Raw genomic sequence first — 26,567 nt, 5'->3', positions numbered from 1 at the left:
GGACTGGTGCGGTACCCAAGAGGAGGCCCTCTTTGAGGCACGGGGCTGCCCTGAGCTTTTCGAGAAGGTATGGGGCAAGTGGTTCAACCTGTCGTCCTAGGGGGTGTACACGCTTGTTGTCTAAGAGTGTTCAGGGGGGATTGTGTTTTTATTTTATCTGCAACTACCTTACAGGGCTATGTCCTTTTTTCTGTCCATTGGGTCCCTTCAATCATTGTGCATGATTTTACTGCCAGGAATGTTTTTTTTTTTTTTATTTGCTCTTGAAACTAATAAAGTTGATTATCAAAAAAAAGAACTACTTGGACCCAACATAGGTTCTTGTATTTTCTTAAGTCAAGAGGGATCTACGTGGGAGAAAAAAACAGGTGGAATACTCCTCACCTCCATGTCCTTAATACAATAGAAATTTTTCTTCAAGTAAGCAAGGACATTTTTCATTCAATATCAGGACTGGAGGCTCTGATTATGCTTCAATCAATCAAACAAAACTTGTATAGTGCAGCTAATCACCCGTGAGGGTATCCAAGTGATGAGGATCTTGCTGCAAATGCTCAGTCAATTAGCCAGGTCTTAAGTCATTTTCTGAATTCCAGCTAAGAGGGTGAGGTCTGAAAGAGAAAGAGAGGTCATTCCAGGACCTGGCCGCAAGGTAAGAGAAAGAACGAGCCCCGCTGTAGTTCTAAGTATGCGAGGGGTGAGAGCGAGGTGAATGGAGGCGAAGCACAGATGTCTGAAGTGTTAATGGAAGTTCAGGCGGCGGTTGATGTATGCTGGTCCTTGGTTGTGCGAGACTTTTATGTGTGGATCAGCATCTGGAAATGACATCTCTTCTAAATGGGGAACCAGCGGAGTTCCCTGAGGTGGGGGGTGATGTAGGTCCACATGTGGAGGTCGAGAATGAGTCTGGCTGCATAATTTTGTATGATCTGTATTCTCTTCATGGGGTGCAAAGTGATTCCTGCGTAGAGTGTGTTGCCGTAGTCCAGTCTGCTGGTGACTAGGGTTCATCTGGTGTTGACCCTGAGCCATTTGAATAACTTGCAGACTTGCAGATGATACCCCTGTGTTCGTTGGTGAAGGGAGGAAGGCAGATTCTCTGAGTTCTTTCGGTGAAGGAGGCATTCCATCTGAGGGCATCTCCTTGAATTCTGATGTGGTGGAGGCTTTTAGTACTGGCGTGGTGGGATACGGTGTTAAATGCTGCTGAGAGGTCCAGGAGGATCAGGGCTGCCATTTCTTCTCTGCCGAAAAGGGCTGTGATGTCAGTGGTATTTTATATAAACAGTGGTCCCTCACATGAAGGATTAGGTAAGAAAATGATTATAGAAGTACAATGAGAACTATAATTTGTTGTCCAGTCGGACAAAAATATTTAATATTCCAATTATACACAAAGAAGACAAAACAATGAAGTGGAAACACAAACCCTGTGACTATTTAAACATGAAAGGAAACTCAAGTGTTTCTTGGCGCTTGAAAGAAATCAGGGGATTTGTTAAGCATAAATTAAGAACACTTTAGCACAAATCAATAATGCATAAAACAGTGTCAAGGTGTTACGGAGTTGATGACGTTTCGATCCCGTACACAGAGGTACCAGGATATTCATCAGGACTTAGTCATATTAGCCTGAGATTAGTACCTGTTAGAGTGAGGAGAGAGGGGGAGGGGAAGAGAAAAGAGGGGGGTTAAAATTGAAGAATTGGAGTAAAAATAAAAGAATAGGAGTAAAATTAACCATGCAGAGTAGAAGCTCATGGGCAGTCATGCAGGCATAGTGATACTTCACAGTATATATCATAGTGGCTAGCCTATCTAATTGGGTTCCCTTGTCTACATATAACCTGATGTCATTGGTGGCAGCGATGAGGGACACTTCGGTGCTGTGGTTGGTGCGGAATTCAGATTGGGAGATGTACACAAGATTGCTCTCCTGCAGGTGTTCCGTGAGGACCTTGGTGGGAAAGGGGAGTAGAAAGATGGATGGAAGTTCTTGAGTTTGTGGGGGTCAGCTAACCGCTTCTTGAGAAGGGGTTTTACTTCAGCGTGTTTCCATTCATCAAGGAAGGTGGCTGTTGTGATGGATGCATGGAAGATTGTGGTGAGTTTGTTACTGATCAACTTGCTTCCCAGGTTGAAAATGTGGTGGGGACAGGGGTTCGTAGGTGCTCCTGAGTGGACGGAGCTCATGACAGCAGTGGTGTCGTGAGTGGTGAGCTGGTCCCAGGTGGTTAGCAGGTGGTCAGGGATTGCATCTGTGAGAGCGATGAGGCTGCGGATGCCGGTGGGTTGGGACTCGAAGTTCTTGTTGATGTCGAAGATCTTGTCATGGAAGAAGTCCACCAGGATGGAGCAGAGTTCCTGGGAGGTGTTGATGACGTTTTCGGAGACTGAGGGGTTGGAGAACTATTTGATGATGTTGAATAGTTCTTTACTGCGGTTGAAACTGGCCTCAATGTGGTTGGCAAGGGCATTCCTTTTCGTACTTTTCAGGAACTGGTGGTATTAGTTGAGCAATGTTTTGAAAGAGGTTTGGTCGGCGGTATCCTTGCTGGTACGCCACCTTCTTTTAAATTGTTTGGAGTTGTGTTTTGTAGCTCTTAGTTCTGTGGTGTACCAGCTGGTCTGTTTGGAGGGTCTTTTAGATGTTGAAGGCTGGATGGGAGCAACTCTGTCGGAGCAGTCAGTGATCCATGCGGAGAAGTTTTTGACAGCCTGTTCTAGGTTCATTGAGGTGTTCGGGTGGGAGGAGTTGAGGGCTTTATTCCACTGGCTTTCTTAAACTTTGCTCCAGCTTCGGTGTGGCGTGCTGGGAGGTTTGGCAGTGGTACCAGTGTACCTGTGACAGTGAAGTGGACGATGGCGTGGTCTGTCCAGGTGAGTTTGGTGACTTGACTGTACTTGACAAGGTCGCTGGTCGTGAAGATGGGGTCGAGTGTGTGTTATGCGAAGTGCATGCAGTTAAGGACTAGTTGTGTGAAGCCGAGGATGTTCATGCTTTCGAAGAGGTTAGCGGTGCTGGTGTCATCTGAGTCATCAGGTGGAAGTTGAGGTCTCTGAGGAAGATGTAGTGCTTGGAGATAATGGTGAGCGGGGCGATGAAATTAGGAATGGCTTAACAGAAGCTAGGGCGAGGTCCTGGAGGTCTTTAAGCGAGAGTACCTCTGATGGTGGTTTTGCCATCAGTGTGAAGTTGGAAGTTGAGATTTTCCATGGTAGGGGTGGCGTCGCCCGCAGTGATGGTGCAGTGGATGGCTTCCTTGTGGATGATGGTGACTCTCGTGTTTGTTGACGTGGTCTCGGTGTGTTATCTTGCAGCTGTTGTGCATTGCTGAGGCTATGTCAGGTGCAGATGAGGGGTTGAGCCAGGTCTCGGTGAGGAAGATGACGTCCGAATGAGGGAGGTGATGGTGTCCCAGATCTCGGTGGCGTATTTGCAGAGAGACCATGCGTTGAGCAGGAGGCTGTGGAGATGTTCTCGGGTGGTGTGGTTGGTGTGGCAGTGGTTGCCTTACGTGAGGGTGCTCCAGTGTTGCAGGTGAAGCAGCAGTGCTGGCAGGTGAATGGTTCTCCCGTCGGCTGACGGTGAGGTGTGGCCGCAGCTTTTGCTGCGGGTTCCAGGGTTTGGTGGCAGTGTAGCTTCGGGTGGCGGAAGAGCCAGGGTTCTTAGCGCTGGTGGCGGTCCAAAGCTTACTTACGACCAACGAATCCAATTGGGCCAATGGCTTGAAACTGAATTTCTTAAATGTTGAGTCTAAAGACCAATCCGCTGTCTGTAATGTATCCTCTAATCTAGCCCCCAAAATGAAGGCCTTGTGAGACATGACACCTCTGTTAGCGTGAGCTCCAAAATGGGAACATCAATGCTAGCTATAGTGGGTGAAGAAACTGCTTTATGAGGCTTAGCAATAGGAATTAACAGTTGATTAACCTCTCTTGGTCTGAGTTCACAAGATATACTCTTGTATCCTTGCAAACATCTAACAACACACAATTTGGTGTTGTCTGGAAAAGCTGGGTAAAAAACTGCCCATGTGTTAGACTTTGTCCTTTGTACGATGGTAAACTTGACCTCTTCCAGTGTATGGGACAGTGCAGACAAGTCTAATGCTCATACTTCTGAGACCATCTTGCATGAACTGAGTTGAAGTAACATAGCTAGCTTCACAATAATCTGTTTTCTAGAAAGTTCAGAATCATCGGGTGATCCATTGAAAAGATGTAGTGCTTTTATTACATTTCAAGTGTGTGTATATTTAGAATGAGGTGAATTGGATAGCCTGATACCTCCCATAAGTTTACATATAGAGGTATGAGACCCTACTGGATTATCTGGTAAAGGTAAATGACCTGTCGAGAAGGCCGATCTGATGGAATTAACAGTAGAGTATTCTCTACCTACTTCAGTCAGATATCATAGAAAATTCAGAATAAGTAAAATGTCGGCCCCCAAGTGTCTCTCCAAACACAAATTACTCCAAGTTGACCAGCAGATTAGTATCTCCTATGGCTGCCTGTTGACCTTGTTTGTTCCATGTTTGCAGAAGTTGACTGTGAGAGTTCTGGCATCTTCCATTGTCACCCATATCCGCCAAGCCATGAGACTCAGAAAATTGGCTCGAATCATCTGATGGATATCTCCTCCAGGTCCCTGAGGGATGTTCTGAAAGGTAAAAGCCATTACTGGACAGTCACATTATATCTCCAGAACTAGTGGCAACCAAGGCCGAGACATCCAAAGAGGAGTCACCAGAATCATCTCCACTCGTTGTCACCTGGTTTGCGTTGCCACTCTGGTTATGATGAATGTGGGAAAACTTAATTCAATCCTTCAGATTGTGCATCAATAGGTGGGTGGTTCACATGCACACTCTAACCTCCCTAAGTGTAAGATAAGGATCAAACTAATTATTTCATCCCACATTTGGCGCTCCAAAAGGAAAGGTAGCCACCAAAACACCATTAAGAACCAATAATAGCTCCGTTATAGGAAAAGCCTTTGAGCACAGAATGAAGGGTAGTCCAAACAGAATAATTATATCTTGTTTCTTTTATTATTAGTCTTCAGGCCTCTAGCCATGCCTTTAGTCAACACGTGTTTCATTGTAATGGTGTTGTGCCTTTTACTTCATCTGGGCTAAGGAAAAAGCAAAACACAACTAATTTGAATCACCTTCTCCAGTTCAATACACATATATACACCTTAATAATAATCTGTGATGAGACCTTCAGTCATTTCCTTACATAGATAATCAACTGTTATACTCAAAGAAACAATAAATCTCACCAAAGTTGACATTTTCATTCAAGGTTGTGAGGCCCTAATCGCCAAATGCAACCCTACACCAACTGCCTCCTGTAACTTCCTCCTTCTTGATAGACTACCACCTAGCAATGCAACATTTGCAGACACGTTTCTGGACACAGTTTCAACCTCATGACACTACACTCCAACCTATGCATCCTTGGTGACCTAAACATATGGTTTGACAAACCCAATATGCCCCATCAAAGAACTATCATCACTGGCTAAACATAGAACCTACACCAGATCATCCACAAACCCACACACATCGCTGGAAACATCCTAGATGTAATTTTTGCAACTCCAGAAACTAGTTACTTTTCAAAGGATTACTCCAGTCACATGGTCAGACCACCATCTGCTAGCTTTCCAACATAAAACCCCACAAATCACCACACCTAGGTCCACCATACATACAACCACATATCGACCATGTAATAAACGACATTTTTGAATACTTAGAAACACAAATAATATCCAACACAGATCTAAACACAATACATTCAGTTGAAAAACCCTATCAGTGGCTCCAGGAAGCATTTGATATTCCTAATACCAGTAAAAACAACAAAATAGCACAAAAGAAAACAAGCACCTTGGATGAATAAAGAACTAAAAAGATAAAACAACAAATTGCAAATCAGCACACACCTGGTTCAAAACAAATAACAATCAAGACAGAATTCACCTACACACTCTTAACAGAATATACAAATCAACAATAAAAAAACCTTAAAATAGAAGGTACTAGTCACACAGGATTAAAAATGCTAAATGAGCATATAAAGAATTTGATAACATTCTCACTGAATTTCGTAATCCTAAATGCACAGAAGGAACCAGTTTCTCAAGAATGTATTGACATACTGGGAAATCATTACAGATTTGTTGGACTCCTATTTAAAACAAAGGAAAGCCACCAGCGCCAGTCCATTTCCAACAAAACTCTCCACAAATAGGCTAGCCCAGCCTCTACATTCCGTTAAACTATTATCAGAAAGTCAATTTATGGATCTGTTCAAACAAGCAGGCCAGGTGGCTGCCCTTCTCCACCACAAAACTTCAAGAACATTCTTTTAACCAACTCTGCTGCCACATCAGTAAGAACAACCATCAATAATTTTTTCACTACAGGAGTCTTTCCAGAAGACATAAATACACTCATTATTAATGGAAAACAACCTGGATTCATATGACCCAAACTACAGACTGGTTACAAATGGAACTTTCTTGGGCAAACTGATAGAAAGAGCAGTATTTACACAGCTGTCACAATTCATTGAAGATAACCTCATATGTTGCAAATTCCAAACAGGATTCAGTCAAGGAATAGGCACAGATCTCTCCTCATCACCATCTGGGATGACCTTAAAAATGCAGTCGACCAGAACGGGGTTGCTGCACTACTTCTCTTGGAACTTTCAACTGCCTTCGACAAAGTTAATCATGCCACTCTAATCCAAAGACTCTATGAAGCCAGCATAGAGGGGACTGCTCTTGACTGGATCACATCCTACCTTCATAACAGAATAAATGTCATCCATACTCCCCCTTTCTCATCCAAACCATATGTCACAAAAGCAGGGATCCCTCAAGGTTCTGTCATCTCACCCATGCTTTTCAACATCTACATGAAATCATCAACAGCATTGATCATTGAATTGTAGCTCACATGCTACAACTACGCAGATGACACACAAATACTTCCTAAACTGGAAAGCCCCAAATACACTGGAAACTCAAAAATCTTCAGTAGCCTCCGACCCATTGATCAGTGAATGACATGGAGCCATCTCAAATTAAATGCATCCAAGACTGAAATACTCACATGTGGCGATTGGAAAAATGATGGCCCACTCTGCGCCTGGCCTGACGATTTGGGATCACCTTCCTAAGTACCCAAGGAAGTAAGAAACCTTGGAATTTTATGGCAAGACATGAGGCATGAGGCTACTATTATGCATAACCTTTTATGAACTCCTTCTGAGTAGCAACACCACTCAAAAGCTCCCAGAATGGAACTTAATAACATCACAATTAACCCCTTCAGTGCCACGCCCTTTCCCCCTCCTGTGCCGGGCGTTTCATTAGTGGGTGGGGTTCATGACGAGATAGTCTCGTCATGGGCACAGCGCGACTGTGCTCCATGCTGAGACTATCTCGTCATGGGCACAGAAGAGGTTAAAAAGAATGTTCAAACACATAAAGTCCCTGCGTCCCCCATTTTCTTCCTCTTTTGTTGCTTCTTCTGAGCAAACTAAGTATATTGTTATGTTTGGAATGTTTTAATTGCTTTGGATGTTTGTTATCGTGATTTATCTAAATAATACTACCCAATTTATGGGTACTATGTAATGTATTTGTGGGTTCTATGTTATGTATTCATAAATGTAGGTGTTTGTTTTTTAAATACCGCATTTAAGGTAATAAGGGGAGAAAGGTTCATGGTTTATTTAATTCAGTATGTTAAGGTCTGATATGTTTTTAAGCAGTCCAAGCATATTATTGAAAATATAATCGTTTCATACCTTCTGGCGGTTGCCGGTTTGAAACGGAGCTCGAGCGCAGGCTGTTTCGACGTAGGAAAACAAAATGGTTGCGGGAGTAGTCACTCGCATGTTTTATCTGCATCGTTAGGAGCGGTGGATAGATTTTTAAAGGAATTTGGGCACGCATACAAACACTGAAGTTTGTTTAGATGGGCAGGCGAGAAGGAATCTAGGCAATGGGTGCTAGTGTTTGGATGCTCATTGTCGGATGATCGTCTGAGGAGAGAGAGCGCATCAGGAGAAGGAAAGTGAAAAGGAAGTTTATTTAAAGGATTAGAGGTTGATATTTTCGGTTGTTTTAATTAAATATGGAGAATATTGAAGGAATGTGTGGCGGGGTGATAGGGACAGAGTCGACAACCAGGCTAGGTCGATGCAAAGACGGCTTTATTTTTGACAATGTTCTCTTTTGTCGCAATGTCCTTCTAGTAGCTATGGACAAGGGAGAGTCAGATGGTTTTGTCCCCGACGCCTCCAGACTTCTGGTGGGGAAATGCTTCTCCGGTTTTCCCTTGTCTCGCTCCACACCCCCTGGATGGATCCGGTGACCTCGCCGCAGTGACAACGGCAACCGTAAATAAAAGAACAAGGAAAATCACGGATTAGGACAACGTCCTGCTCTGTTGGTATTAAGGGACCGGGAGTGAGGGACACCGAGTGCTCGAGTGCGCTTTTACCGGTCGGCAAGTGCAGTGGACAGGGTGTCAAGTGAGGGAAGGGGGTTGAGGCTGCATACAACGGGTACTTTATAGTAACGGCGGCGGCTTCCGTCCCACCCAGCCCGCTACTTTCCCCCGTACCTGCTCAAGCCACGCTCCTCCCGTGGGAACGTGGCGGGGCGACTCGAGGGGTCGGTGGCCTCCTGGCTTGCAGCGGTCTTCCCTGCTCGGCTCTCTGCTCCAGTCGTCCCGTCCTTCGCTTCCTCGATCTCTCTCCGGTCTGCTCGTACTCCTAGGCTTGGTCTCTCCTTCGTCCTCCTGGGAAACGCCGTCCGTCGTCTTCCGTTTATCCGCCCCTCTACGATGACGTCCTCGGTGGGCGGGGTTTCGTCCAAGTGGAAGGCCTCGTTAAAGGAGCCCTGTCCCTGTTCCAGTGTCCAGTCCTGTGTGGGAAAGGAATACCACTCCGCAGCGCTGTGGTCCGCCGCTGGCTGTAGGGGAAGAGAAGGTGGTGAGTCCCACGGGTATCCTGCTGTTGTGGCGTAACCCTCTTCCCCGTCACACACCTCCCCCCCTGGATTCTCCCGTTCGGGGAGAGGAAAGACCCTGGACAGATAGTCCGCATTCCCATTGTCCTTCCCCTTCCGGTGCACCACAGAAAAGGCATAAGGCTGGAGGGATAGGAACCATCGGAGAATTCTAGGGTTCTGGCTCCGGTTCTGATACATCCATCTAAGAGGGGCGTGGTCTGTGAAAAGAATGAACGGTTTGCCCTCCAGATAGTAATGCAATTTCTCGATGGCCCATTTTATGGCTAGGCATTCCCTCTCTATCGTGGGGTACTTGGATTCCCTAGGAAACAACTTACGACTGATGAATAACACCGGGTGTTCCAGCCCCCCCTGGTCGACTTGTGACAATACTGCCCCTATACCTATGTCCGAGGCATCTGTGGCCAGGACGAATGGTTTCTTGAAATCCGGGGACACCAGCACCGGATGGGTGGTGATGACAGTTTTAAGGTCGTGGAATGCTTTCACTGCCTCCGGACTGGGGTTCTGTAATTCTCGGGGTCTGGACCCTTTTCGTAGAAGGTCTGTGAGGGGAGCCGCTAAATCGGCAAATCTGGGGATGAACCTGCGGTAGTACCCTATCAGACCGAGAAACGCCCTTAATTCTCTTTTGGAAGTGGGAAAGGGGGTTCCCTCAATAGCCCTCACCTTATTGCTTTGTGGAGTGATGGACCCGTCCCCCAATACAAAACCCAAATAATTCACTCGGTGATATGCGGCTCGTGACTTCTTTGCGTTAACATGTAAACCCGCCCGTTGTAACGCCGAGAGGATGGTATGCAGGTGAGTCAAGTGATCGGACCACGTTTTGCTGTAGATGACTATGTCATCCAGGTAAGCTGAACTAAATCGTTGGTAGGGCTGTAGTATGGTGTTCATCAGGCGTTGAAATGTTGCTGGAGCCCCATGGAGTCCGAAAGGCAGCACCGTAAATTCGAACAGCCCTTCATCCGTTATGAAGGCCGTTTTCTTCCTGTCCTCCTCTCGGAGGGGTACCTGCCAGTACCCCTTTGTTAGGTCCAATGTGGTTATGTACACCGCTTCCCCCAGTTTCTCGATCAGCTCGTCCACTCTTGGAATAGGATAGGCGTCGAAAGAGGAGATAGCGTTCAGGGCCCGAAAGTCCATACAGAACCTTCTTGACCCATCCGGCTTGGGGACCATTACAATGGGCGATGCCCAATCGCTTTTGGAAGGCCGGATGACTCCTAACCGCAGCATGTCTTCCACTTCTTTTTTTATGGCTTCTCTACGGGCAGCTGGTATTCGGTAAGGCTTTTGTTTTACCCGTTTTCCTGGGTGGGTCTCTATGCTGTGTTCCACCAGCGTCGTTTTTCCGGGTAGATCCGAAAATATCTCCTCGTAGGGTACTAGCGTGTTCTCTAGCTCCTCTTTTTGTTGTGGCGTGAGCTCTTCGTTGATAACCAACTTCTTCAAAGTTGACGTTTCTGTGTTTGAGGTGGGAATGAGTAAGTTCACTCTCTTGGGTGGGGGCCCGATCCACTTTTTTAGTAGGTTGATGTGGTACGACTGTACTTTGGTGGGTGTCATCTTCAGGCGGTAAGTCGTGTCTCCTATGACATCTACCACCTCATAAGGTCCCTTCCATTCAGATTTACCTTTACAGGCAATGGGCGGGAGCAGTAGAAGCGCCCAGTCTCCTCTGTTCAATCTTCGGAGTCTGGTCCCTCTATCATAGTATTTCTTCTGTTTTTCTCTTGTTTGTTCTAAATTGGAACACACCAGATTTTGCAGTTTTCCCAGTTTGGACCGGAGCTTCTGGGTATATTCTAGCATGGACAGCTGTTCTTGCGCCTCTTCATTCTCCCACGCCTCTTTCGTGATCTCCAATAAGGATCTTGGATGTCTCCCGTATAACAGCTCGAACGCCGAACAGCCTAAACTGCTCTGTTTCTGGGACCGTAGGACGTAGAGAGCCAGGGGCAACAGCCGATCCCAATCGCCTCCTTCCGTCGAGAGCATCTTCTTCAGAGTGGTTTTCAATGTCTGATTGTACCTCTCCACCAAACCATCGGTTTGGGGGTGGTACACTGACGTACGCAGGTGGTGGATGTTCAGAGTTTTACAGACCTCCCTCATCAGTTTAGACGTGAAGGGTGTCCCCTGGTCGGTTAAAACCTCTTTCTGAAAACCAACTCTGGAACAGAGCTCGACGAATTTTTCGGCTATATGTGCCGTTGTCGGTGTTCTTAGCGGAAAAGCCTCAACAAACCGTGTTGCATAGTCCACGATGACAAGAGCGTATAGGTGGCCTCTCGACGACTTGGGTAACGGTCCGATCAGGTCCATACCGACCCTCTCAAAAGGCCGTCCGATGGTTGGTAAGGGTTGCAGCGGCGCCGCAGGTGGCCGGTGTGTGTTCTGTCTTTGACATATGTCACATTTTCTGCAGTACTCTTGTACGTCTCTGTAGATGCCTGGCCAGTAGAAATGCCGCAGAATACTCTCGGTGGTTTTTTCCTTCCCACTATGTCCTGCTGTGAGGTGTGTATGTGCAAAGAAGAGCACTTGCTCCCGGAATGAAACTGGCACTAACAACTGAGAGTCTCCTCCCTCCACTCCCTCCCTATATAGAAGATTGTTGTGGATCCAAAACCTAGGGAACCTCGGGGTTTCCTGATCCTGGGTGACATGGGCACTTTCCCAAGCGTTACCTAGTGTAGGATCACTAGCCTGTGCAAAGCGGAAACTGCGGTCTAATACCCACGGTTCCGCCGAGGTGAGCGCAGCTACAGGCTCGGACTTGCATGAAGGGGGGAGGGACAAAGACCGCTTAAATAGAGCTAGGAACTCTGGATTATCCACCCCCAGTATCACATCCTCAGGAAGGGAATCCACCACCCCCAGTCTTACGGTATAGGGTTCTTTACCAAGGGGGGTCAGGGTCACTTGGGCGAGGGGGTAGGGCTTTATATCCCCGTGTACACATCTTATCTGGACCTTTGCCCCTACTATGTACTGTTTTGGAAGCACGAGTCTCTTACGTATCACTGATTGTCTGCACCCCGAATCTAATAGGGCCTGTACCGTCAAACCGTTCATCCTTACACTCACATAGTAAGACGCTCCCATTTCTGCTGAGTAGAGTACAGTCCTGGGTAGATACCCGACCTCCATGGGCTCTTCTACTGGTCTTTTCCGAGGACAGAGTCTTGCAATATGGCCCCATTCACCACAGTCGAAGCACTGGGGCCCACGTATTGGGGGTCCCTCCATCCTAGGTCGAAGTCGGGTAGGTTCGGGAGTAGGCTTCCCTCTTCGTTCTGGTTTTACTGACGGTTGGCCCTTTGAGTTCTTCTCTGTGTCCCACCCTAGGGTTTTTGGTTGGGCTCGTGCATAATTGGCCGCCATTTCGATGGCTTGTTCTGGTGTAAGGCCGGGGTGCTGTTTCAGCCATCGCTGGGTAGCATATGGTAGCGCTTCCATGAACTGCTCCAAATATATTCTATTCATGACTTCCTCCTTTGTACTAGAGGCCGGTCGGAGCCATTTATCTGCTGCCATCTTCAAGCGAAAGAAGAGGGTCTTGGGGTTTTCTCCCGGTATGCCCCGTTCCTTCCTGAACCTTAGTCGATATGCCTCCCCATCTAGCCCTAGGTGATCCAATATGACTTCCTTGATCGCCGGGTACGGTGTGATTCCCATGGGGTTAGCCACTTGGTAGGCGAATTGCGCCTCGCCTGATAACAGGGGGGCCAGAAAGAAAGGCCATTTTTCCTCGGGCCAGCCCAAGGCCCTAGCAGCCCTCTCAAAGTTCATGAGGAAGACGTCCGGATCGTCCCCCGCTGCATATTTCTGCAGCGCGATCCCTGACGGGTTTTGAACGTTCAGGGGTCTGTTCTCCAAGGGGGTAGGGGCCACCGTGACAGTGCCGGATTTTTGCAGGCTCTCGATTTGTGCCGTAATGGTGGTTTGGAATTGTTCCCGATCGGCTTGGGCCGACGTCATCTGCCTCTGCACCGCCCATTCTAACTTCTCTTGTCCCTTGATGAGATGTTGAATAAGTGCGTCCATCTCAGTACTACAGACGGACCGTGTTGGAGATCCCACTTCTGACACCAGTTGTGGCGGGGTGATAGGGACAGAGTCGACAACCAGGCTAGGTCGATGCAAAGACGGCTTTATTTTTGACAATGTTCTCTTTTGTCGCAATGTCCTTCTAGTAGCTATGGACAAGGGAGAGTCAGATGGTTTTGTCCCCGACGCCTCCAGACTTCTGGTGGGGAAATGCTTCTCCGGTTTTCCCTTGTCTCGCTCCACACCCCCTGGATGGATCCGGTGACCTCGCCGCAGTGACAACGGCAACCGTAAATAAAAGAACAAGGAAAATCACGGATTAGGACAACGTCCTGCTCTGTTGGTATTAAGGGACCGGGAGTGAGGGACACCGAGTGCTCGAGTGCGCTTTTACCGGTCGGCAAGTGCAGTGGACAGGGTGTCAAGTGAGGGAAGGGGGTTGAGGCTGCATACAACGGGTACTTTATAGTAACGGCGGCGGCTTCCGTCCCACCCAGCCCGCTACTTTCCCCCGTACCTGCTCAAGCCACGCTCCTCCCGTGGGAACGTGGCGGGGCGACTCGAGGGGTCGGTGGCCTCCTGGCTTGCAGCGGTCTTCCCTGCTCGGCTCTCTGCTCCAGTCGTCCCGTCCTTCGCTTCCTCGATCTCTCTCCGGTCTGCTCGTACTCCTAGGCTTGGTCTCTCCTTCGTCCTCCTGGGAAACGCCGTCCGTCGTCTTCCGGGTATCCGCAGCCTTTATCCGCCCCTCTACGATGACGTCCTCGGTGGGCGGGGTTTCGTCCAAGTGGAAGGCCTCGTTAAAGGAGCCCTGTCCCTGTTCCAGTGTCCAGTCCTGTGTGGGAAAGGAATACCACTCCGCAGCGCTGTGGTCCGCCGCTGGCTGTAGGGGAAGAGAAGGTGGTGAGTCCCACGGGTATCCTGCTGTTGTGGCGTAACCCTCTTCCCCGTCACAGAATGGAAGGAAATAAGGATACATTGAGGAAGATGGTGTGTGAGGAAGTGAAATCAGTAGTTGAGGAGACTTTTAAACAGATTTTAGGAAAAAGGGATAGGAGGATTTTGGAAGAGGAAGGGTATTTTTTAATATCAGATGAAGGCATTGAGAACAGAGGTTCTGGAAGTCAATGCCTTAAAAAGAAAAGGCACTTGGAAAGGAGTGATAAGAATAAAGGGGGCCCAAGCACCTCGCAGAATTGTGGTGTCCTTGGCAGCACAAGGAAGAGTCAGCAGCATGCTGAATCACCTGGAAATGGTTTTGAGGATCATGAGACACTGTCAAGTGTGAATTAGGATGAATATGTGCTCGAATTAGAGTACAAGGACGACTATGAGAACGAGAAAGGTGATCAGGAGGTCAAGTCTACAAATAGAGTTCTTTTGGGGAGAAATTATATGAACCAAGTGAGATACGGCACCCCACAAAGGGGTAAGGACTGGTGGCCCATGGAGCATGTGTCTCACTACATTAGGATGAGGTTGAGAAAGCCTTTGGAAAGAGAGGAGCAAAATCTGATGCGGGCTGAGTGTTCAAGACCCGTTATTGAATAAAAGGTGACTCTGAAACCTAACTTAGATCCGGATCTGATTACTTATATGTTTAAATGGGAAAGGATCCAAGGAAGGGTCTAGAGAAGTCACTGAAGTTATGCCAGGACAAGTTACTGGATGTTTTGGGCCCTTTAGCAAGAATCTTTGATTATGTAGAAGAGGCATATTTAAAGGGTTCACAGGTGATCTTTTGCTATTGAGAGGCTGGTGTCAGAGAGCGATGTGCTTTTTGGAAAATGCCAACGTAGGATTATCAACAGAGAGACGCAGGACTCTGTTAATGAGAATTGATCCCAAGTTGATGGACCTGGCTAAGAGAGAGTCAACAGAAAACGCAAAAGGTTTATTATTTGGAGATGGGCTAGTAAGATCTCTAACAAAATGTGTTAAGACTTTTACGAGTCTGGATAAAGCCCTGTATGCTATGCTTAGAGTCTTTCAGAGTAGTGGTGTTTATGGAAGGGCCGGTAGGAGAGGGCAAACTACTGACCGAGCAGGATTCAGAGCCCAGTACAATAACACCACTTATCAAGGATTCAGTGGTTACAGATGACAGGCAAACAGTACCCCTTTGTACTCTCAAAGAGGGAGGAGTCAAGGAAGAAGGGGAGTACGCTCAAGGGGACAAACCAGTGGTCAAGGACAAGGTGAGTATGAAGAGTACTTTTGGTTTTATCCCTTTAAAGCTGGGAGGAAGGTTGACATTTTTCAGAGAAAAGTGGCAAAGTATAACCGCAGACGCTTGGGTGCTGCAAACTATAGCAGGTTATATGACAGAATTTGAGTCAGTGTCGGTTCAATTGGTGGAACCAAAAGAGTTGGTGTTTCAAGAAGATTTACAGGTTATTCAAGAGGAAGTAAATCAGATGATACAGAAAAGTGCAACTATTCGAGTAGAAGGTGAAAGAAGGTTTGTGAGTACCTTATCCGTAGTGGAGAAGAACGACAAGGGTTGGAGTCCGGTTATAAATCTATGAAATTTAAATCAGTTTGTAAAATACAGGCACTTTAAAATGGAGGGGATTCATTGTCTGAGAGATTTATTACAAGATTTAGATTGGATGGTGAAGATAGATTTAAAGGATGCTTATTTCACCATTCCAATGGCGAAAGAGAGTCAGGTGTTTCTACAGTTCAGATTGAAGACTCAGTTATTTCAGTTCCAATGTCTGCCATTCAGTTTTTCAGCAGCACCTTGGTGTTTCACAAAGGTGATGCGAGCGGTGGTAGGTTATCTGAGAGAAAGAGGAATGAGATTGATAATTTATCTGGACAATATTTTATTGATGAATCAGGATGTGGATTTACTTTTGGAGGAATTGAAGATGATGAGGAATTTATTGGAGAGTGTGGGTTTTGTGGTAAACATGGAGAAGTCAGTGATGATTCCATCACAGAGTATGGAGTTTTTAGGATTTGTAGTGGACACAAAGGAATGTGTTTTTTGCGTTTGCCAGAAAAGAAGGTAAAGAAAATCAAGAAGGAGTTTTTTTCGATGTCAAAAAAGGATTCTGTAAAGCTAAGGGATTTGGCACGAGTGATAGGACTTTTGTCTTCTTCAATTCAAGCAGTTTTCCCAGGTCCTCTTCACTACAGGTCTCTTTGGTGTCTGAGGAGACAGAGGTTGGTAGAAGGCTTTAGGTACGGAGACATGGTTCTTTTGAACAGGGAGGCAAAAGAGGAATTGATTTGGTGGATGGAAAACTTGGAGGCATGGAATGGAAGGCGATTTTTGGGAAACAACCGGATGTTGCTTTAGAGAGCGATGCAAGCAATTCAGGTTGGGGAGCATCTTGCTTGACAACAATGACAGGGGGAGCTTGGACATTGGAGTAGAGTTTGTGACATATAAATTGCTTGGAAATGCAAGCAGGTGTGCTAGCATTGCTGAGTTTTCACAAGGAATTGGTTGGGAAGTCGGTTCTTTTGCGTATGGACAATGTAACAGCGGTAACTTATGCGAACAAGCTGGGAGGAAGCAGGTCAAGGAGATTGGCGAATGTGGTGAAGGATAAATGGGAATTTTGCATGGAGCACAAAATACTTTTGAAGGCGGAGTATTTGCCAGGGAAGTTGAATGTGGATGCAGATTGGTATTCAGGAAATATTGTGGATTACAGCGATTAGATGCTGAACGAGGGAGCTTTTAAGAAGATTGTGAAGTTGTTTGGCCCTTTGTAAATAGATCTCTTTGCTTCACGTCTGACCTTTCAGTTGCCAAGGTATGTGAGTTGGAGGCCAGATCCAGGGGCAATAGCAATAGATGCATTTTTGCAGGATTGGATGGAGTTGAAGGGTTTTGTCTTTCCTCCTTTTTTAATGATCCAGAGGGTGTTGGTGCATGTGAGGAGACAGGGTTGTTGTCTGGTTTTGGTGACTCCATTTTGGAAATGTCAGCCCCGGTTTCCAATGGTGATGGAGTTAGCAGTAGAGGAACCTTGTTTGTTAGAGGTGGCCAGGGGACTATTGATAGAAGTTGAAGGGATGGAGCATCCGCTGGTAGAGGTGGGTTCACTCAACTTTCTTGTCTGGAGGATATCAGGTATACGGGAGGAATATCAGGACTTTCGGAGACAGCTTCAATTTTGCTCAATGAGTCTTGGGCTCCAGGGACAAAGAAAAGGTACAGAAGTTCTTGGGGAGTTGGTGCTTGGAAAGGGATCTGGATCCGGTGAAGGCGGTTGATGTGGAGGTAGCAAATGTTTTAGCAAATTTATATGAGAAAGGTATGTCGTACAGGACTGTGAATTGCTATAGATTAGCTGTAACGGCTGGGCATTGTTTGGTGCAGGGAGTGTCGGTAGGGAAGAGTCCTTTGGTGTGTAGGGTCATGAAGGGTAAACGTTTAAAGAGACCTCCTGTGTCTAAGTACAATGGGATGTTTATTTGTTTTTTAAGCTTTTTCAGAATTGGCCAGAAAATAGGTATCTAGAGGTAAGGGAGTTGTCTACACTTCTTTGTTTGATTTCTTTTAGAAGGGTTTCGGATGTCAAGGCTTTGGAGGTGTCTAGATGTTTGTTTCAATCAGATGGTGTGTTGTTTGAGATCTGTTAAAGAGCTAAATCTATGTCTGGGTCAATTTTTTACCCTAGGTTTGATGTTGCATCTAAGCTTTGTGTGGTCCGTTGTATTAAGGAGTATGAGTCACGGATGATGGATGAGAGAAGTGATGATGTGGATCAGTTATTGATTTCTTATGTAAAACTGTTTAAACCGGTAAGTAACGCAACTAGCACTAGGTGGGTAAAGGCGACTATGAAAGAGGCAGGTGTAGATATGTCTAAGTTTACTGCACACCGACCGAGGGGCGCGATGGGGAGTAATATTTGTATGTTAGGAGGTAGATTAGAGGATATCATGAAGGCTGCGGATTGGTCTTCGGCAGAAACTTTTAGGACATTTTATTTTAGAGATGTTGATCATGTTTCAAAATGTGTTTTAAAGAAGCTTTAAACATGCATAATGCTAGCCTCCTATCTTGCCATAAAATGACGATTCTTATAGGTTTACTGAATAAAGAATCGAGATTTTATTAAAGACAAGGAGGCTAGCATTATCCCGCCCACCCTGCCCTCTGGGTTGTGTGGGTAGTAATTTGTTTTACTTTTTAAGGATGTATAAGTTTTGATTGTTTGAACTGTTTTAGGAGGAATTGAGTTTTTGAATTCTTTACTTTTTGTCTGGGATGGTTTCATTTGTGATTGTTTGTTTACTTTACTGATTAGTAAATAATTTTCGATGGTTCCAGTCGATATGTTTCGAAGGTGTTAAGAAGACGAACAAAAGAGGAAGAAAATGAAGGACGCAGGGACTTTATGTGTTTGAACATTCTTTTTAATTGGGATGTTATTAAGTTCCATTCTGGGAGCTTTTAAGTGGTGTTGCTGCTCAGAAGGAGTTATAAAAGGTTATGCACAATGCTAGCCTCCTTGTCTTTTATAAAATCTCGATTCTTTATTCAGTAAACCTATAAGAATCGTCATTATCATGGACTCCAAGCTATCAATCAATACCCAAGCGGGTAAGTTAGCAAGATCACGCATCTTCCCCCACCTAAGATTTCCACAAAAGGTCAAAGCTACTGTCTCTCTTGTACTGTCTGAACTTGATTATGCCAATGGCCTCTATCACAGATCGTCTTTATCAACGACTTTTGAACTCTGCAGCCAGACTGCTCCTACATGTAAAGCCACAAGCACACATCTCCCTTACCTCAAAGGCACTACATTGGTTACTGGCTGCCAGAAGATCCACCTTCAAGCTATTTTGCTTCACCCCCAAAGCAATCCATGGAACAGAACTGCTTTCCATCAGGAATAAAATCACCTAACACATATAACAAAGGAACCTCTGCTCCTGATTGGCACCATGCCTCGAAACCCCAACATATAAGAAAAAAACCATAGGTGGTACATCTTTCTCTGGTTAAGAAGTCAAACTATGAAATGTAGTACCCCCAAACATAAGATCCACAAATAACTTTCTTACCTTCAGAAGACTACTCAAGAGTTGTCTCTTTCCTACATGATTACCATATGCAAGACACAAGTATACACCATATGCCTGCAGCAGCTAGCCCCTTTGGCCGCCCCTGGCGGTCCCTGCGGTTGCAGCCCCGCGGAGGACTGTTTAAAAAATGTATATATTACTTATGGTAAATATTACTTATGATTAAAATATATATCTCTATATATTATTTTAGTCTTAACATGTATATTGGTCACTGGCTAGTTTACATAGAAGTTATTTGATTATTTACTTATGGGTCTCTGTTTTATTTTTTATCCATCACAATGTGTATATATGATCATAATAATTGTACCTATACATGCTTCACTACTGAAATATTGGGAAAAATATATAAATAATACAAATACTTAAATAAATTAGTTTAAGTACAGCAAAACTTGAAAGTCGGTGTTACATGTACATATGGGACTTTATATAATACAACTATATACCTCTTTATTGTTTCCATATACCTGTATACCTTTCTATGTAGTTATGTTTCTATATTTTTATTCCTACTGTAGAAACAATCCTCCAACTCTCACCAATTCAGTACTCTGTCTCATCCTATACTCTTTCAAGATATCCTCTACCACCCCTCTCTGACTTATCCCAAACCTTATTGTATAACTATGATCTCCTTGACAACCTTTCTAGACTCATCTATCACTCCTTTGAGTCAACCCGAATTGCATGTTACTACTATGATCTCCCAAATAACACTTTCAAGACTCTTCCCTCCTCAATCCTTCCTTTGACTCATACCAAACCTAATGTTACTACTATGATATCCCAAACAACACTTTCTAGACTCTTCCCTCCCCTAGCCCTCCTTTATCCTGTTCAATCTAATTAACAGACTCAACTTATATTTTAATATACTAATCCACCACTAATCCATTTTGGGTTCGGGAGTAGCGTGCTACTCGTCAGAAAGTGCTTCAATGCCTCTTCAAGATTAGTGAGCCCAAAAAAATAGAAAATCTTGTAAGGGAACCCCATACATACTTTGTAAAAATCTGTTTCAAATCGTGCCTCAGTTACATACATCAAAATAGAGTATTAAACCATTTCATACATAATATAAAACAATTCATCATTGCACCCAATTATGACAAATTCCCTCTTTACCACCAAGTTTAAAAACCAGTGAAAATCCCCAAGTAGCACCCACATAAGGAATGTATCATACAGCAAATGTGAAACATACCTCCAAAGTAAATCTTCACTACAAAAGAATCTAAATAAGAATTCACACCTATAAGCATGAGTGCCCTTAAATTATAGTAAAAGAAACTCAATACAATTGTACTATATGAAAGAATTCACACTTACAAATTCCGGGTTATATCCCAAAACCAATGGTATATTATAAAGTGTATTTCAAGAGCCTAAAAATGATATATACACATATAAACCCAACACGTACCTAATACCCACAACCCCTATTAAAATAACCTATAAGTCACATCACCTGTCCAATATTATACTATACATCCGTATAGTAACCAAACCAATATCAGTATTCCCTGCATTAACATTATGCCATGCTCCACCACTCCTGTTATTTAACATTGCCATTTTGCTTTATGAGCAAAGTACTTAAGAAACACGGGTTATACTGTATTTCATTATCAACATTGACAGCTTCTGTGGACACACAAATCTCTCAGAAGCATTGTACTAAAGTTTAATAATTCACCGTACTGATTAGGCGCCATATTGCTCAATCTATAATACTCGATCAGCATAAACAGCAAAGAATTCTACACTATATAAGACTGGTGGCCATCTTAACTCATCAAACGATCTTACGACCCTCCAAAATAAATGTCATAAACATGGTGGTAATACTGGAATTCTTGCAATATTTAATTTATCTACAAGTTTGATAAACACAAATACTCCAAAATTAGTGAAAATATTAAATGTGATCATTCGCCTGTACTAATGGCACCCTATTGCTCCACCGTTAATAGTAAGTAATCATAAATGACAGACAATTCTACGGCACATCAAGCTGGCTGCCATCATTACATAAGTAAAAGGACATCCTAAACACTGAGTACATATCGTAAATTAATAAAAGCTGAGCTTATCCAATAATTGATATCTGCACATTCACAAGTATGCAAGTGTTTAGAGGTTTACTAATATCAACTTAACTCCCAATGTTCACTGTTTAAATATTCACGTATTAGCCTACCACCAAGTAAATGTATGCCGGAACCCATTCAATTGGGCATCTATGCTTTCCAATATCACATGCCCGATGTGATACTTGTCCTTCCTCACACTGTCAACCCTGAATAAAATTGGTGCGTTCTAACTCCATATATATTATCAAGTAAAAGTCTTGAGCAAAGGCTCTTGTCAAACTGGTAATACAGTAATATGCTATCAATGGAGAGGTAATTAAACAATTGTGCTACATCATATAACATCTATTTAATTTCTGGGAAACTTGTTAATTTTAATTGCCTAATTACTAACACATTCCATATCATGATGCAACTTGTAACATTACCTAAAATTATACATTGTATTTCAGTTCCTTAAAAAATACTGTAATTCATGGTCTATATTTAACCCGTTCTCTACTGCATTCAGTTTCATGATCCACTTGCATCACAATGTTTGAGTTTAAGATCACGGTTACATGACTGGGGGAACGTTAAACCCTTGATCTATTACATGAAACAAGAAATTGCAAATATTCCTCTTGTGCTGCATGTCAGGACTACCGGTCCCTCTAAACTACAAAGATGGCCGCCGTTGCTCGAGCGCATGCGCGGAGGGAGGTTAGGTGTGTGTTAAAGCCTGACCTCCAGCGACTGCTGACGCTTCGCGCTCTTCGGAAGACCTCAGCGTTTCTACTTCTACTCACCTTAGGTTCCTGAACCCGCCGTTTCTTCTGTTGTCCTCTGAGCTCTGAGTAGCGTCCGATCACGGACTTTCTTCCCCAGATGTCGCCCGCGTAGCTTACCTGAATCGGCGTTCCAGTGGCGGAGATTGCAGTTAGGCTTAGAGCCTTCTTGACGGCGTCTTCCTCCTCGCGTAGGCACTCTCCTCACTCGGTGCTTCCAGCAGTTGCCCCTAATGGCGGTCCTGGTGGGGCTGTAGTGGACTTCTTCCGGGTGGATTTTCAATACCTGCAATGTAAAACAAAGAAAGACGCAAAGTCATTACGGTAACAGCGCTCTGCGCTGCTTTTTGTCCATTATTGCACTATGATAGCACATACCTCAGTTTGTCCTGGCACTGTGGGATCCGTCCCTTTTTTCTTTCCTTTTCTTTTATTTGTGAAAACCTAAGACACAAAAGAAAGGAGAAACCTGAAGTTAAGGTTCCATATATTTTTCTTACATAAGGCTTTAACATCCAAGCAAGACGCACTAGAAGGTGGGTCTTAATTATATTACAGACATCTTTCCTGTCTTTCTTTTCTCATACACAGAGTATTTTAGCATTTTCTTTTGTTGTTGATTTCAGAATTCTATAGAAGTTTTACCCATAAGTCCAAGAAGAAAGGGAAACATTGAATCAAGCCTTTTTATTTTAGAGCAAGGTAAGAGGATAGTTCACTAGGAGAATAAAGAGGAGACACACAGTACGAATTTTGTATACAAGTCCTTAGTTACATTTATCTGTTTGTTGTTTGTTTTATAGTCATGTTCTTCGTCCTGACGGGTCATGTGCCATAGAGAGTATCGACGAGGGATCTTCACCCTGTTCCTTGTTGTGTTTCCCTTCTTCCCTGGAGTACCATTGGCACTTTGACATTTGTTGGGTGCGATAGGTGGTTTGGGGAAGTAGTGGATATTGCTTCATGCCTCTGACGTTCCTGCAAGCAGATAGTGAATCCTGACACTGCACATTCCAATGCATGCGCTACTTAACATTACACTGGTAGAAGGCCCTAAAGTATTTACCAATTCTTTCCTGTAGTGGTCTAATATTACTGCCTACGTAAATGTTATTGCACTTACCTACTAGTACATATACCACAAATCTTGGACTAAAAGTTATATTCTTAATCAAAAATTTGCGTTCACCATAACAAAAGCTTCTCTTTTCATCCATGGCCAATTTGCATACACTACAATGTCCACATTTATAAAACACTTCAGATAAGGGAGTGAATCGTGTATTCCATCTATTATGTTCAACTGATCTAGGATGCCTGTGTAAACTTTTAAGAATCCTCCCTCTTCAATAAGTAACACTAGGTTGCATGGATACATGGTCCTTCAGTAATCTGTCAATAGTAAGCAAGTGCCAATGGCTCTGTAGAACTTTCTAAAATGTATTACTTTATTGTAATTGTTAATCATTTTAGCTTTATTCAAATTATATTTCTTCTTTTTATTAGTGCAAAGAGTCATGTTATGATCCAATCTCTTAGCCTTAATCATTGCAGAGTTAATATATTCCTATCATAGCCTCCCTTGATAAATCTCTTCTCCCTATCCTAAAGTGCCTGCAAGAAATCACATTCTTAACTACAGTTGCACCTTGCTCTAACCATCTCAATTCATGGTACTGCATGTATTCGAAATGTAGGGTATGAACTGGTGGCATCTAGTAATGCATTACAAGAAGTGTTTTTTGAAACATTCTACTTTAAATCTTATTGTCCTTGATATAGAATTTTATATCCAAAAACATTAGGTGTTCATGATGTAATGTAAAACACATATTGTAACCATTATCATTTAAATATTCAGAAAATGTTTTCAATTCAGGTTACATCACCTGTCCAAAACATAAAGAAATCCTCGATTGATCTTCCCCAGAAATGAATGTGCTCAATCCAGTTTGAACAACCCGGGCACCATTATCTGCTGCTCCTCAAACCAAGCCATAAATAGGCTGGCATAAGAAGGGGCAAACCTAGACCCTACTGCAGTACTGCAAAGTTAGCAATACCACTGCTCATTAAATAAGAAAATATTGTTTTCAAGCATAATTTTTGTCATTGAAATAAACATATTAGTTTTGTCCAACAGGTCTATAGCTCTTGTCCATCCCCCCCCCCCCCCCGCACACCATTAAATTTCGGCAGGTTGGACCTGACGAAATTTAACGAAGAATGAGTTATTTAATGCATCTGATAATTATCGAATACGTTACATACCTTCAAACTTGTACTTCTGACCCATGCGTAAACAGTGGTTTACCCATGGGTCGGAATTAACCAACCCACTCAGAATTAGGCCCTAGCACTTTACATGTGGCAAAAACTAGGAGAATGAAAAGCACTTATTTAAGGCTGCCGTGAGCAGCAAAGAAAGAATACTTTAAGATGATGTCATGCGTATTTATACTGTTGAGGAAATTGCTATTGGATATTGGAGTCATGTGTTATTGATGACATGTTTACAGACTAATTGGATTTGTAGGTTTTTATTGGCTGCTGTAAAAGTTCAGCAAAGAAAGTTCTGCATAATGAGAGCCTCCAGTCCTGATATAAAATTCAGAGGCACAATACCAACACAACATGTCTTCCTCTTTAACAAAATACCAAAATGCAAAAACATGAATGACTAATGCAAACCTACTAAATAGAATGACTAATACGCACTCACTTTTTATAAGAATTACAGTGATGTTCCCTGAATAATAAATGTGGTAATGAAATGTAACTATGGCATTGCCACAACAAGATGAAATTTGGTGGAAATGGGCGAGCCACCAGGCTCCAGCCTGTAGCCTGGCTCACTTTGAGGTCATGTTGGAACCTCGAGCTCATAAGGAGTCGAGCTTTCATGTGGCTTCTGCCTGCCTTCCCCCCTCTATGTACCCTGGATGTGGCATAAGAATCAGAGCTGTCGACTTTGGAGATAGGAAACCCCGTGCGAGTCATAGTAGTATTAAGTTTATTTCATCAATTAAAATTGTTACAAAAAGAGACATCACATAGCATAAGACACAGTTTAAGATACCAAAACATTTCAGTAGTCATATTATAAATGTAAACGTTATAACATATATGGGAGTAAAATAATCGATTTATCTAAAAACACTTAATAGAATGCCAAGTATGTAAAAGGAATAAAAAAAACGGATTACCAAGCATTCTTGTCAAGTCCGGCAGCAATAGTTCGTAGTATGCGGTGACTTCCAACTAACCTAACTGGTATTTCAGCCATTATTTGGCACATCCCTCCTTTGCAATAAATATCTGGCTCCCTTAATGGGCATTGTTCCACTTAGGCCTTAGGGTCTCCATGCAGATGTCCAGTCACTGAAAGACCCCATGTTGTGTGAGGGCTCAATTACAGTAGCGGCAAAATGTTCAAAGTGCTGCTTGAACAGGATCACTAGCGCAAAATGTAAAGGTATATTCAGGCTTGTTCTGCAGCCGTGGCTAAAGCGCCATATGTAGATTAAAAGGCCAGAGGTTGTTAATACGCTGTTATTACTAAGGGTGACCTTATAGCAGATTTAGACTAAAGACCATATATCTGCCAAATTTTTCCAACTCTGCCGGGGTCTCCAAGCGCTAAAGTAGCTCTTTGGCCTCCCTGCAAGTGCGTGCCCAGTGTGCAAGAAAAACTGATTTCAATAAAGTGAGTAGTGCATTAAGGAGGGCTGGGTAGATGCATATTAAATGTTTTCTCACTTATGTGGCATAGTCTACATGGACCAGCCATAGACAATGAATTACAGATTCCATTTAGGTCTTTTATTGAGAGGATCTTGAGTCTTGCATAGAGAATATGCTGTAGCGTAGTCTTCGTTAGTGCACTGCTCAGATAAGGCTGCACAGACTTGCCTCTGTACGTGTTTATGATTTCCTTGATATGATATTTGGACTCATCTATGGTACTTATATCTTCCTGCCTGGAGAGAAGCCTGACTTGTTTGTTCAGTATGGTTTTTAATGAAGTCAGGGGGGATTGAGATTCTTCCTCAGAGCAGGTTTAGTTTAAAACGAGCCAATGACAAACAATCTGCCCAGGAATATGTCCTTCAAGACCTCTTTCATTGTGTGAGCTGTTGAAGCACAAATTTTGTTGTGGTACCGGACCATGGCCACCATGTTCTCAAAGGATTGTTTGGAAAGGCCAAACTCCAGTTGTACAAGAGAATTTCGAACATGTGATGTTAAACAGAATATATACTTATAGGCTCAGCATTGTGCCCTCTCTACAGTAGCCGTTAAGGCCCCAGGGAAATCAAGGTGACCATAGCTGATGGCTGGGAGGAATTATGCTCTTATTACCCTAAGTATTGCTTCTGTAGATGAATTGCAAGTTTGTAATTAAGTTTGCACAATCCGTAGGTCACTGCTTTTCCTTTCTCTTCCGCATGGGTGGTATGCAATTTTGGCTTTCTGTTCTAGCTAACCACACACCGAGGAAGTTGTATTTTGGGGCAC

General features: G+C 43.9%; 1 protein-coding gene across 1 annotated transcript in view; it reads right to left on the bottom strand.

Moving 5' to 3' along the window:
* LOC146772413 (uncharacterized) overlaps positions 1-22,425 on the bottom strand; it is an 83,682-nt gene extending 61,257 nt beyond the window's left edge. The window contains exons 1-2 of the mRNA XM_085636996.1: positions 22,411-22,425; positions 22,170-22,335 (exon numbers count right to left, since the gene is read on the bottom strand). Of these exons, the coding sequence (XP_085493122.1) occupies positions 22,170-22,335; positions 22,411-22,425 (181 nt within the window). The remainder of the gene's footprint in view (positions 1-22,169; positions 22,336-22,410) is intronic.
* Between the last annotated feature and the right edge of the window lie 4,142 nt (positions 22,426-26,567).

The sequence above is a fragment of the Triturus cristatus genome, chromosome 12 (assembly GCF_964204655.1).
Source record: "Triturus cristatus chromosome 12, aTriCri1.1, whole genome shotgun sequence".
NCBI lineage: Eukaryota > Metazoa > Chordata > Amphibia > Caudata > Salamandridae > Triturus > Triturus cristatus.
The sequence above is the reverse complement of the archived record's forward strand: the minus strand, read 5'-3'. Positions and strand labels throughout refer to the sequence as shown.